Raw genomic sequence first — 13,283 nt, forward strand, 5'->3', positions numbered from 1 at the left:
ATCTTTTATAAAGATACCGCCGTGTAGTTCTTTACTTCACTTTGTAAATGTACTAGATCGTTCATTTGGTCGTAGGCTATTTGGTCGTAGGCTATATACACATAAAATTGTGTACTCCTTTCCTTCTTCTCTTTCAATCATCTGTAGATATTAGCTCTTTATTCATCCCCTCCTCTGTGGTAAAGGAGTTAATTTCGTTTAATTATTAACCTAATCGTTTTTAAATTTTATTAAGGCCAGTCACTACCGATAAAATTGTGAACTTTCTCCGCGTCAAATTAAAGATAGAACAAAGGTCATCTAGAGTCAGCCGTACCCATACATTTATTCTAGATATAAGCTATGCTGCCAGTAAACTGTAATATCTTTTTTTGCTAATAAGTAGTTTACTGAGATGTGATCTATTTTTATTTATTTTTTTGTTTCAGCCAAAGGGGACTAGAATTAAAGCAAAGCTTCTTTCAATTAGCCCTCTCTGTATTTTCTATAACAACTGGTTTGATTGTACCCCCAGTAAAAAAAAATCCAAAACTAAAAATTAAGCACGCAGGGAGGGGGAACATTATTTAAACCTCTATTAACCTCTTTGGTAAATAAATAGACAGAAAAGGAGTCATTTTAATTTGTCATCCGTTTACGTACTTTAAGGCGGATTTGATTGTCTGCACGGGCAGCTGCAATCAATAACAGCTGTTGGGGAAAATGAAACATTTCAATTTGCTTCCTCGTGCATGTGTTTTATTGGGGTCAGTCTGGCTGGAATTGTATTATATAGATAGAAAGAGAGAGGAGGGGCTATGAATGCTTGGATTGTCTGTTGTCAGTGTTGTCAGATGTTGTCAGCTATCAACTATGTTGTCTGTGTTGTCAGTAAACTGTAATCTGTTTTTTAGTGGCAAATAAGCAAAGAGACGAGGAGCCAATTTAATTGCAGCAATCGATAACAGCTGTTGGGAAAAGCAAAAGCATTTCAATTTGATTGCTTTTGTATGTGTGTCTTAATTGGGGTCAGTCTGGCTGGAATTGTGCTATACAGACGAAGAGAGAGGGGGGGGGGTGTCTGTGAAAACTTATACCTTTCAAGATCAGACGAGATTTAGGGTGGGGAGGCGAAAGAGGTCAAATATCAAACAAAGAGGTCAAATGGTGGGTTTAATTAAAAATCGCCAGTTACATACTTTTAAATAGATTTGGCTGACTAGCAGCTGTTGCTGCTAGCATTCCAACTGTTGCTTCCAATAGATCTACTGCAGACAAATTGACGACCATGGGCGATGAAAATTTCTTTGAAAACAGGATAAAGATTTATTATTAATAATATTTGGGTCTGCAAGCTTATACATATAGATAATTTTACGTTTTCTTGTCCAAGGAGGCAAATGTAAAAGATGCTTAGCAAATCTGAAGAAGATTGATCGTAGGTGCTTTTTATCTGTAACTGTAAAGAATCTCCAGAAAGGAGGAATGTAAAGTAGATGTGTACAATGTAAATTCGTTTTTGACTAATATGTCATTTAACGCCTTTCGTATTTCCACAATCGAATTTGCTTAGCCAAGCCATTGAGTAGCATAGCCTATAAAACATAGTAGCGTAAGCCTATAAATATTCTTCTGTGAATTTTCGATACTAGAAAACCGATAGGCTATTTTAGAATTTCTGTTCTCTGGCATTTTGACACTAAGACTGGTAAATATTGTTGTTTTGTGGCACTTAACAGCAGAAAAAATTTCTCTGCTGTGGTTCGATATATTTGATTACCTAACCTGAGCACTGGATATTGCCATTTCCTTTGAAATAAACTCTCCCGAACATTCTACGACGAACTGGTTCGGTGAAATCATTCCTGGAAAAAAAAACAGACATTTGTGCATCCCATACAAAAAAAGTGATTTTTCTTGTTGTTCAAAATGCGGGCCATTGTTCTTTTGCACTGGGTCTTCGACCATTGTAATTCCATTGGTGTACCCAGGGTGCCGTGGATTGGAGGACGCCGTGGCTGGGGAATTGCCCACATTGATTCGGCTTTTTTGGGTCGAGAGGGGTACACTGTAATTAATTTCTTCCCGGGCACCACCAATCCTAAGAACGGCTCTGTGTGTATGTTGTATGGGGGTCGACTTGGATGTGGGTAAAATAATAAATATGCTTTTGGTACGAATGTTATCCTTCTATGTTATCCTATACTTGTCCATGTTGTTTTAATACCTCTCTCCTCGGGCTCAAAATTAGTATTTGTATTTAAGTTTATTGGCTGCAAGAGTTTCTTGCTTTTATTCTTATTTATTTCTATTTTTTTTTTCTTTTACGTATTCGTATTCTTGTCTGTGTTCCTGGGTCTCAGTTTCTTTGTTAGAGATTTGATATTAATGTTTAATCTTTCAATGTTTGTAGTTATCACCTCTAAGCAAAACTTAGAAGCAAGGAATAATTGTTTTTATTTCTATTCTTTCTTCATCTCCTTCTATTCTATTCTTTATTCGTATTCTTAACTATGCTCCTAAGATTATATTTCTTTTTTAAGAAAGGTCCTTTGCCAGCAATTCTTTCTCCAAGACTAAGTGACAACATTATCTGTGGTTAGCAGTTAGGTTTTTTAGTCCTTCTGGAGAATTCTTTTTTTTTTAGATATTGTTACTTGGTTATGAAAGAAAACTTACTTCTAAGAATTGATACTCTTCTGGAATATACCTGTCCACAGATGGGTGGGGGGAGGGTTGAGATCGAACGGGAGAACCGATGAAAAGTTCAAAAGTTCCGTGGGAAGGTTTAAAAATAGTGGCCTAGCAATGTGCTTTTTTTTCTGATTTAGCCTCCGCTTAAGACGAGTACTCATCCCTTCTCTCCCCCACCCCCTCGGGATTTTTTCTTCATTGATTGGCTGTAACTTTATTATCTTTTTTGTTTTCCTATAGTTGTCAGCAGAGGTGTTTGGAAAAGATAGTAATCTAGGCCTGGTCATGGTGGTCTGATTAGTGGGCGGTAATGGGTGCCGCGAGATGTTAAAGCGCCGTATAATTTTTTTACTACGTTACATATCATGTTACAGCATTAGGAAGGCAACAACGCTCATTTGCCATACAGATTCCTTGAAATCAACAAATATATATATTTTTTTTTGGGGGGGGGGTGTATTTTAAGCTTTAATAATTCACGCCTCCTCCACAAAAACTAAGCTTGTAATTCGCATAAATAAATTAAAAGGTGAACCATGCGCTTAATCTTTATTGAGATGCCTAAATTTTAGGTGTTTTAGTTGCCGGGATGTAAGGAATGGGTACCATGGAATGTTCAAAACAGCGTACAATTTTTACTACGCTATTACGAGTAGTACTTGCCAGGAGACTGCGCACGGTTGCCGTGCAAGTTTCTTTTATTTATTTATTTTTTTTTAGGGGGTATTGGATTTTAAACTTCAGTAAATCTACAAATTTAGACGCCTCATCCATAAAAAATGCATCACAATATTCAGATAAAAACAAATAAAAGGCGAGAACAAATCAATCTACAATATAAACCCATATTAATTAGATACTACTTGACTGGGATCATGATTATTTTTTGTTAATTGACCTTAAAAGAAATAGCATTTATTGTCATCAGTTAACTGTGAATGGTAACAATCTACTGTATTTGTACTAATGCATAGTTTTTACATTTTGGTACTTTTTTTTGCTTCCAAAAAAAGTGATTGATGCTGTGAGTATATGTTCTTCTTTCTTTTATATTGCAAATAGTATTTGCAAGGAAACCGTACAAGGTTACCGTTCACGTTTCTTGAAAGTTCCTTTTTTATGGGGGATATTAGTTTTTAAGCTTTAGTAAATCTACAAGTTTTGACTTTTCATATTCATAAGAATTCAGCGCATTATTCAGATAAAAATAAATAAAAGGCGAGAACTGATCAATCTGAAATATAAGCCTCTGCCCTATTAATTAGCTATTATTCACTGGACAAACGATTGTGTAGTTTTTTTTTTCTGGGGCAGAGTCTGTGTAAACACTTCTAGGATTATGATTATTTTTGTGATTTGATATTAATAGAAATAGTATTTATTATACTATTATAATATTATTTAGCGCTGGGTTTAGAATTTTTTGTCCAAGGGCCACGGGTTCGATCCCGGGCGTGGCCAGTTATTTGGTTTGGGACGCGGGTCAGTGACGTGACTCTGTAAGCTTAGCCAGTGTCGACCCAGCTCTAAATGGGTACCTGGAGAAATCTAGGGAAGGGTGTGCGAAAGCACTGGATGGCTGGCCCCCCGCTCCCCATTGCACTTCCTGGCTGAAGGGCCACGAAACGGAAATCAGCACCGCCGGTTTGGACCTTAAGGGTCTAGTGCCGTCATACTTACTTACTTATTTAGGCATATTGTCATCAGTTAAGTGTGAATGCTAACAACCTACTGTATTTTTACTAGTGCATATTTTTTAAATTTTTATATTGCTCTTTTTTTCTTTTTTTCTTTTTTTTGCTTCCAAATAAAATGTTTGATGCTGTCACTATATTTTTTTCTTTCTTATAGGGGGTGGGCTTGGAGGAACTCGTCGGGGTGGAGTAGATGTCAACATAAAACATTCTGGACGAGAAGATAACGAGAGAGAACGTGAAAGGTATGAAAGAGAACGAGGTGGAAGAGAAGCAGGAGGAGGAAGGGACAGAGAGGAGCGTCGACGGTCCAGAAGCAGAGATCGCGAGAGAAGGAAAAGATCAAGAAGGTAATAGAAAACATCCGTATTTATTCCAGATGCCCCGGTTTAATCCTAGACTTTTTTGCGGTTTTTACTAGTTTATCCTGTAGCTATTATTTGTGTTTCGTTGTGTGTACTGTTTTTCTGTTTTCTTGGGTAGGGTCCGTGTAAACACTTCTAGGATTATGATCATTTTTGGGATTTAACATTAATCGAAATAGTATTTATTATACTATTATAATAGTATTTAGCGCTGGGTTTAGAATTCTTTGTCCAAGGGGCACGGGTTCGATCCCGGGCGTTTTAAAATTAAAATGGTAATTTTTAACAAGTTCTTACGTTTATACGTAAACAGATTCTCAGTTCGTAAACTAGATTGTTTCGATATGCAAAATTTTGCCGTAATAGAAAAAAAAAATTTAGATAGCAATTTTTAGAATTTGTAACTTGGGAAATTTTTTTAATTTATTATTTGCTGAAACTTTTTTTTTTTAATTTTTAAACTTATTAATGAGTTTGTGATCTAAATGTTTACTATATGCGTTTATAATACAAAAAAAAAATATTGTTATTTTAGAGTTTGAAGTTTGGCTTACTTGCATATTTAATGTAAAATTAAATATTAAAGCGTTTAAAATTAAATATTAAAGCAAAATTGGTTTATGATTTGCATGCAAATCTCCATCAGTTTCGGTAACTACAAAGCATTATGCAGGTAAATAAAAATGTTGAAAGAAAAAACAAATAATTATCTTTTTATCTCTTAATGTACTAAAATAATAAAAATAAATTTGTTCCCCCTTTGTGAAAGAGGGGTTAGCTAAGAAGATCGGAACTCTTTTTCGTTTTTCTATTTTGTTGTTTAGCTACTAATTTGGGTAGCCGAATTGAAAATTAAAAAGTAAAGACTTCTACTAAATATTTGCAGATGGGAGAAGGGGGCCGGAGGGGAAACTACCCAGGCCTCCCCCCTTCCGCCACTTATGTATTGCTCTATTCTTTTTCTATTATATTTTCGTGGTACAAACTGTCTTCATGCTGTACAAAAAAAAAGAAAAAAACAGCTTGTATATCTGCTTCTCATTTTGCCTCACTGTTGTATAGAACAAAAGTTTTTCTCTTCGAAATATGTTTCTCTGTTGGGGAGAGAACAATAACCTGGAATCGCTTTCAGGAAATTGAAATTGTCTTTCTCCTCGTTGAATTTTCATGCTTAGCTTTCATTTGCTTTTAATGAAAAAAGATTGTCTAGTGGAAAAGAGTTCGGAATTAGTTTTCAGCTTATGCAGTATTGTAGTTCTCTGGAATATATTCTTTTTTTCGTATACCCAAATAAGTTTCAAAGTAATTTTGTGACGCAAATTTGATTTTTTAGGAGAGTAACTTAAAATTTCGAATTATATCCCATAACCAATACTAGAAATATAGTGTGAAGAACTGCCAAAGCCCGTTTGATTTATAGGATTATCCCATGTTTTTCGATGATTCACTTTGAATTTCCTAAGTTCCATGATACTGTGTTGCAAATATAGGCCTACCTGAGGAACAGGTTTCCAAAACTCAATTTAGATTAGAAATCCCCCCCCCCTCGAAAGAAGAATTGTTTTCATAATCTTCAAGACATTTTTTGCGTATTGTGCCTAGGGAAGTAATTTTCTAAACTAGCCTTTGTGTGTAAACACCCCTTTCACTTCTCTGCCAATTCCTGGGTATTATGTTATTTTGCCCAGTAGGATAAGATGCACCAAGTTTATTGGGTTTTGGATTGTGTTTGCTGTCTAAAACCCAGCATCGTGAAATCCTACCCGCTGAAGCATCTACGTCAAGAAAGCAAGAAAAGGTAGTTCCGGTTAAAGGTAGCACGAACCTATATTCAAATCTATTTATTTTTGTTTTCTTCGAGTTGTAGAATATGGATTAGATTTTGGTTTTACTGTGTGGATTATTTTTTAAAGAAAAACGTAAATGAGCGATGTGCATATGTTTTTCAATGAAGTTTCTTACTGCCAGTTTAACGTTAAGCCTAGACTTTTAATGTAACATATGAAAATTGATTTAGCGGTATTAAGCCTGCTGGGTGATCCCTATGTAAGACTGGGGGGGGGATTTTCTGGCGGTCTTTATAATCCTTTCGGAGGAGCAAGGAATTTTGCGGGGAGCCCTTTTGACCCATTTGGGATGGAGGGGGGATTTCAACTTCTACTGTGCACCCGTTCAATGGCTTGAGTGTAAAAAGCCCTTTGAAGGGGTAGTAGAGGAGTTTAAAGGAGGATTCACTGCACAAATGTGATCCACACACACATGTGTGTTAAATGTTGGTACAATTTGTCTTGAAGGGGGCCCCTCTCTCCCCTTGCATGTAAGCATTACTGTGTAGTGCTATAATAAATTTGCAAGATCGACATAACATAATCCTCATTGCAGCCGAAGCCGTGACCGCAAACGTCACCGAAGCCGCTCCTTGGAGATTACTGACGAAAGAAAGCGCGATCGATCTGATCGAGATAGGGATCGTGACCGGCGACGCGATAGGGATAGAAGGCGTCGCTCTAGATCAAAGTCCAGGGAGCGAGGTGACCGTGACAGGAAGAGAGAACGCCGAGAGAAAAGGAAAGAAGAAGAAGTTGAAAGTAAAGAGGATATTATGCGAGTCAAAGAAGAGCCCGCTGAAGAGAGTGAGTTTTTTCTTTATTATTTCTTTTTTATCACTTTTATTTCTTTTTAGTGAGTTATTTCTTTTTCTTTTTTCTTTTTTTTCTCTTGAGGTTATCATTGAAGTTATTTATTGATGTGTAGTTATTTAATCTATTATCATTCAGGTAATTAATTATCCGTGTTTAATACAGAAACTCAGAAGAGAAGAATTTATATAAAAGCAAAAATTACATGTCTGACGTTGTTGAGGGTTTCCAAAAATTTTATTTTTAGGCCCAAATGATCCATATTGTCCCCATGAATTATATTCCCCTCCATTTTTTTTTTTTTTTTTTTTTTTTTTTTTTTTTTTTTTTTTTTTTGTCTAGAATTTCTCGTCTGAGAGTTTCAACGGCTCGGCGGCACAAGCTTCAGATACTAAAAGTGCCATGGCTATCAAAATAAATATAATTTTTGCTCCATGGACCTTATGTCTCTTTGTCAGTGGCATCAATTGGTGGAGGGCAGGTGCGTCCTGGATCCCCCTCCTTAGCTTAAAGAAAAAATTTCTGGGGTATTTTCATTGAAAATACCTTTTTTATATCTTAAGGGAAAAATGACAAATTTGTCCCCCCCCTCCCCTTGATTTAGGAAAATACTTGTAGACACCCTCCCCCCTTAATTTTTTTGAATTGATGTTACTGTTTCTTATACTTGAAAACTGGTTTTCCAAGGTTTTTATTTTGGTTGTTTTTTGTCTTTTTTTCTAATTTTTTAAGACGCACATGGTTGTGTAAGTTTTCACCTAACCAATTCCAACGATGAGATCTCATTTGCATTGTTCTTGGTAATTTGAGTCCGATCTCCTTAACGGTAGTGGGTTTCAGAAAAAATAGAAAAAATCGCCTTGGCAAACGGCATTATTATATTTAGAACAGATTTTGCCAAGTTATGCTATTCTGCACAATTAAAATGTTCAAATTTGTGGCGGAAAAAAATTATTCTTTAGTCCACAGTTATACGCACTATTGTCGATACTGTCTGTTCTAGATTACCACTTGGAAAAACAGCGAAAAAAATAGGGGGGGGGGGGAATTGGAAAAGGGAAAAAAAGAAGAATGAAGAAAACCAAGATCTGTGCAGGAGTCTGTTTCAGGATCTCGAGGGTTGATTATCCGGACAAACTTGGTTTCCGGATGGAGTATACAAAACATAAGTGCATTGCCAGACTCTTCTTACTTTACTCAGTTTGGATAACATTGCCACCTACTACTGCTACTACTAACAACTCACCGCAGCACCAAGCCGCCTGAGGCCAACACATCTTTGCACGCTCCTCCTCCATCCCAATCTATTCAAAGCCTCCCTTTGTACACCCTCAAGACAGGAAACTTACATTTCCTTTAAATCTTTCTTTATGACATCCTCCCAATCAACCGTGGACGACCTGTTTTCTGCTTAGCCCTAGACGGTTGGCCGAAAAATGACAATCTTTGGCAATCTGTAATCCTTCATCCGCAGAACTTGCGAAAGCAATCTCAGCCTTTCTTTCGTTATAGCCATAGAAAGCGGGATTGAATCACACTTTTCGTACAGCCTACTGTTTGAAATACGGTCGATCAGCCGGGTACCCTGAACAATCTGTAGGCAATCTCTCTGGAAAACATCTAGCAAATCTTCATCCGCTTTTCGAAGTGCCCATGCTTCAGAGCCATATTTAACCACTGTCATCACTGTAGCTTCCACTATTCTAATCGTGGTTTGCAGACTTATCTTCTTATTCTTCCAAACTTTTTTTAACTTTGAAAAAACACCCTGAGCCTTGGTTATTCTACTTTAAACATCTTCATTCTCCCACCGTCTTTACTAATAATACTACCAAGGTAAGTAAAGCTGTTCACCCGGTTAATCTTTTCGTTACTCACCTGCGCCTTCATATACCCATTGGGGTAAAATAACAATAGATAGCTTATAGAAATGTATGGCGTCAGTTACCCTTGCAATCTATCAAATTACCGTTGTCGAAAACCCTTCAATGGGTGTGTTGCAGTCCCCTCCCTGAAATAGAAAGGAAAATCACGTTGTTGCCGAGGTACCACTGATGTCTTTCTTCCACCAGGGATGATAGTATCGAAACAATGGTCCTAGAATATTATAAAAAGGTCCATTTGAATGAAAATATCCCTTTGTCCTTTCTAAGTAATTTTGAACTACCTTCTACCATTAAGATTAGACGAAATAACAGTTACCATCTCTGAATCACCTTCAAATGGCAATTCTTCCTCACTTGACATTTTTTGTTTTTGGACATGATTTTTAATTTTTGGTTACTATGGTCTCAAGATCGTTCTTTATGAGACCCTGATGAAATACATTTCGTGCCGCAAAATATCAATTTTGGCTCCAATAGTATCAAAATACCAGAGAACGCTAATTCTGAAATAACTAATCAATTTTTATCGTATAAAACTATTCTCTGGAGCTTTACAACTCCCTTTATGCATTTTAATTTTGCTTATTGTTATATGACTTTATTTCTGGTCATTTTTAGGTTTTACTATGGCTCTTCCTTTTTTGGTTTTTCTTCGAAAAGTGTTGTGTTTAACTAGTATATATTTAGAGAGACTGAAAAAGGAAACGAGTTAAGGTCTCTTCGAATCGTCTTTAAGATAAACTAGAGGTAAAGAAAAAAAAAGAGGACATCAGTGCTACCTATGCAAAAAGTAGTTTCTTTGTTACTCAGGTCTCAGGCTGTTTTTCGAAATTACCATAAATTTGTTTCTGCTATAAACTTTACCACTAAGATCAGTCGAAATCATGGCTACCATTTCTGAATCAACTTCAAGCGGTAATTCTTCCCTATTTGGAAATTCAACGGTAATTCTTTCCCATTTGGTAATTCTTTTGAAAATGTGTTTAAATTTCCGGGTGCTATAGGCCAAACTTTGTTCTTTACGATTAGAAAAGGCGAAATTTGATCAACGCAATCTGTGCATACTGCCTAGTTAATAATGTATTAAACTTGTCGATACAATCCAAATAACGCATGCCATTGTGTAGTATGCGTCTCGTTATGTCAATTATGTATTTCGTTTTGAAATTTTTGAGCTTAGTAATGGTCGATTTCAAGCATAAAATTTGTGTGACCAATCTGATTTAAGGTATGATTTGTTTTCAGAGTTAGAAAAGATACTACTACTAATAACAACTCACTGCAGCACCAAGCTGCCTAATGCCAACACAGCTATGCACGCTCCTCCTCCATCCTGATCTATTGAAAGCCTCTCGTCACGACATCCTTCCACCCCAAGCGCGGACGACTTGCTTTCCGTATAGCGCTAGACGGTTGGCGGAAAAAAAGTACACTCTTTAGCAATCGGTCATCCTTCATCCGCAGAACTTTTGAAAGCAATCTCAGCCTTTCTTTCATTATAGCCACATTTTTCGTAGAGCCTACTGTTTGAAATACGGTCATTCAATCGGGATCTAGCAGTTTTCCTATTTGTAAGGTGAATCTTGCAAAAGCTTCAAAAACGGTGTTAGTAGACAATAGTTGGAACAAATTTGACATAGTACAAGATATTTAAGGAAATGTCGTGCAATTCCAAACAGTTCATAGGTACTGGTAAGTAAGGAGCGACTCGGCTCAGTAGTAACCAAAACTCTAAAAAAAGAATCTTGACAACAATGGATACGTCAAAAGAATTTACTTTTCTGCTGATTCTAGACATATAAAATTCATTTAGTTTAATGTTACCCGCCAAAAGCTACGAGCATGAGAAAATTTGCCTGATTTTTTTTTTTAAAGAGGGAAACGCCCCAAACAATCACGGGTTCTGAATCAAAATTACACCGTCAGATTCACCATATCAGAGAACCTTGCTGTAGAGGTATCTAGCTCATATCCACAAAAATATGGAATTTTGTATTTTTTGCGAGATGAAAGATCACGATTGCGTAAGTAACCTAAAACATTGGAGGGCAACTAGCCCCCTCCCACTCCCGCTTTTTCCGCGAAGACATCTGATCAAAATTTTGAAATGACAGTTTGATTCAGCGTAGTTGAAAGGTATAATAACTATGCCTAAGGGGATGATATGACCCCCCCCCCCCCCCATATTCCCTAGGGGTGGGGCTGTTAACGCAATTTACCCATTGTCCACATACAGTATTTGTTATGAGAAATGTACGGAATTTTTTCTTGGGGGGGGGGGGGGGGTTCTACGGTAGAATTCTCCGTGGGGACCCCCCCCCCAAAAAAAAAATAAAAAATACGGAAAAAAAAGTTTTAATGTTGCTGCTTACTTTTCGTTGAAAAAACCTGTTGTTTAATTTTTAGCTTTTGTATTTGCCAGTGTGTGACGTTAAAATCAAAGAAAGCGCATGTCACTCACTGTCTTGTTCTGTTGTATTTTTGTCACATAAATTTGTGGAATTTGTGAGTCCTTTTACGACCAATTCCAAATGTTCAGTTACTTCCAAGTTTTATCAGTATGTACAGTTCCGATGACGGTGCAAAAGTGCAATATCCAAATCCCCCTCTTGTCTCCCCATCCCAGTTCCTTAATATTTTGCATGAATTGTCTGCCGATTGAAATTAGCAACTCCTTAAGGTTGAAAGCCTTCAGCATAAGCAGCAGAAATTTCGAAACGCATACCTAGATGTGTTTAACTGCTAGATTTAGATGAAATATCAGACTGGTAATGGATCATAAATTATAATCAACCATAGGTGGTTGGATCAGTTGTCTTTTTGACTCGTTTTTCTCAACCCAACAATTTTTCTCATGTATGTGTTTATACCTTAGACCAATTTTGATTTGATGTTATGTAAATCCCAATCCTTTTTTTTCCCTCATTTTCACATATATTCATAGGTTCTCGAGAAAGAAACTATTTCTAGTTTGGGGTTCATTTTGAAAGAGTTTTAAAAAAAGTTATTATTATTGGTAGGTAGGATTATGGTTCGGATTAAGCTAATTAATGCGTAAAGCTCATATGACCTTTATTGCACCAGTTAGGATGGGGCTTTGCACTTATCCATGGTATTTGTCCTAATAAGTCCTGTTGTTTTTGTCCCTGAGACGCTGTGGACTTCAATAAACGCTACTTTGTTTTTCAGGCTACTACCAGGAAGCTTATGAAGGTGGATACGAAGAAGGAGAATATAATCAATACGAATCAATGGGGATTAAGCAAGAAGCAGAAGAAACTTATGAACAAGATGCTACAGAAGAAACGGAATATCAAAATAATGTGCAGTACCCTTACCCAACTGAGGAGACTGAAGGGGAAGCTTATTATTAGAATCAATTTTGGTGCTAATGCTTCTTCTCTTATTCCTTTTTGCATTATGTATTCTTAAAGAATATATTTTACGTTCTTGCTTTTATATTGTGTTTCCTAATAAAAGGAAAAGTAGCTATTTTATATTTTGTTGACGCTAGTTTTTCTTGTAAGCTAGATGTCATTTTGGCTGCGGTAATTCGCGTGAATTTTTGTCAGATAGGGTTTCTTAAGTGGCTTTCACACTACGAGCGCAATTTGTTATGCTAAGTGTTTAAGTTGCGTCACTCTAAGTCTAAGGTTCCGCATTTTCAAAATATAAGCTTTCACATAACCAGTTCTTCCAAGCTAGGCTGATAGAACAATCTTCAAAACACTTAGGATCGTCGTCTAGGTATATAATTAAATAATTTAAATAAAACAGTAGAACACAAAAAAAACTGCAAACTTTAAATAATAAAAATCCAATTATCATCAAAATCGTCTAGGTATGAATCGTAACCTTAAGTTAGCCGTGTGTGATGGGTGCTGCTGATGTTGGATAGATCACGGGCATGATATAATGTATTATAATTAGAAATCAAAGTTTTGCAAAATTCCAGCACAATTGGAACCCTAGAAGTGGGTAAAATATGGATCACAAAATTATAAAAGCTTTCAAAATATATGTACA

At 36.4% G+C, this 13,283-nt stretch overlaps 1 protein-coding gene across 1 annotated transcript in view; it reads left to right on the top strand.

Moving 5' to 3' along the window:
* snRNP-U1-70K (small ribonucleoprotein particle U1 subunit 70K) overlaps nucleotides 1-12,714 on the top strand; it is a 109,726-nt gene extending 97,012 nt beyond the window's left edge. The window contains exons 7-9 of the mRNA XM_089105294.1: nucleotides 4,525-4,717; nucleotides 7,115-7,365; nucleotides 12,447-12,714. Coding sequence (XP_088961420.1) covers nucleotides 4,525-4,717; nucleotides 7,115-7,365; nucleotides 12,447-12,631 — 629 coding nt within the window. The 3' untranslated portion in view covers nucleotides 12,632-12,714. The remainder of the gene's footprint in view (nucleotides 1-4,524; nucleotides 4,718-7,114; nucleotides 7,366-12,446) is intronic.
* The last annotated feature ends 569 nt before the right edge of the window (nucleotides 12,715-13,283 follow it).

The sequence above is a fragment of the Artemia sp. Qi Xiang Cuo genome, chromosome 19 (assembly GCF_049724085.1).
Source record: "Artemia sp. Qi Xiang Cuo chromosome 19, ASM4972408v1, whole genome shotgun sequence".
NCBI classification, from domain to species: Eukaryota; Metazoa; Arthropoda; class Branchiopoda; order Anostraca; family Artemiidae; genus Artemia; species Artemia sp. Qi Xiang Cuo.